Below are 665 nucleotides of genomic sequence, written 5' to 3' on the forward strand. Positions count from 1 at the left end.
CCCCTAACCACTCCGCCACAGCCGCCCCAGAAAGCAGTGAACTTCCTGTTAGTCCCACCTTGCTTCCTCTGAGGATGTGATACCACACCGAGGTGCCGCCGAAGTCGATGTGAAAGTCTGTGTAGCAGCCCTGGACACTCATCAAGCAGTACCTGAGGGGAGACAATGCAGAGTGGCGTTACAGCTGACGTCTGGTGAATACTGCAGTGGGAATGTGAACTTACTTCTGTACTTTGGGGTACTGCATGTCATTGATGGAATTGGTTGAGTCTCTCTGTCTCTCTTTCAGATGACGCGGCCACATGTTGTCCACCCAGTCGATGAGGTCCACCTGCACTCACAAACAACACAGAGGGAAACAGATCAGAACAGTAACACAAAAGTCCAGTGTATTTAACGTGTACTTTCACAGAGTACACGTACTGTGGTGGGCCTGTTCACTAAGGCCTCCAGCTTGGTGTGACTGAACTCCAGACTGATGACGTTATACAGCCTCTCCCTCTGACACGGAGGGGTTTCAAAGTAACGTGTCCACTGGGCCAGGGACATCTCCGTCCCCTTCTGAGTGCTCACATCCATCACATCTATCAGGCGCCTGCTACCTGCAGGGGGAGGGATAACACAATGTCTGCTCCAAACAACACAGGCTCGGTTAAGTTTGGTAC

At 51.9% G+C, this 665-nt stretch overlaps 1 protein-coding gene across 1 annotated transcript in view; it reads right to left on the reverse strand.

The window, feature by feature from the left end:
• Positions 1-58: 58 nt before the first annotated feature.
• Positions 59-665, reverse strand: part of LOC106536986 (lysine-specific demethylase 2A) — a gene marked incomplete at its 3' end in the record, with an annotated part of 9,393 nt that continues 8,786 nt past the window's right edge. The window contains 3 exon segments of the mRNA XM_014034352.1: positions 59-152; positions 225-331; positions 424-602. Coding sequence (XP_013889806.1) covers positions 59-152; positions 225-331; positions 424-602 — 380 coding nt within the window.

Source organism: Austrofundulus limnaeus, unplaced genomic scaffold, assembly GCF_001266775.1.
Source record: "Austrofundulus limnaeus strain Quisiro unplaced genomic scaffold, Austrofundulus_limnaeus-1.0 Scaffold2068, whole genome shotgun sequence".
Classification (NCBI taxonomy): Eukaryota; Metazoa; Chordata; class Actinopteri; order Cyprinodontiformes; family Rivulidae; genus Austrofundulus; species Austrofundulus limnaeus.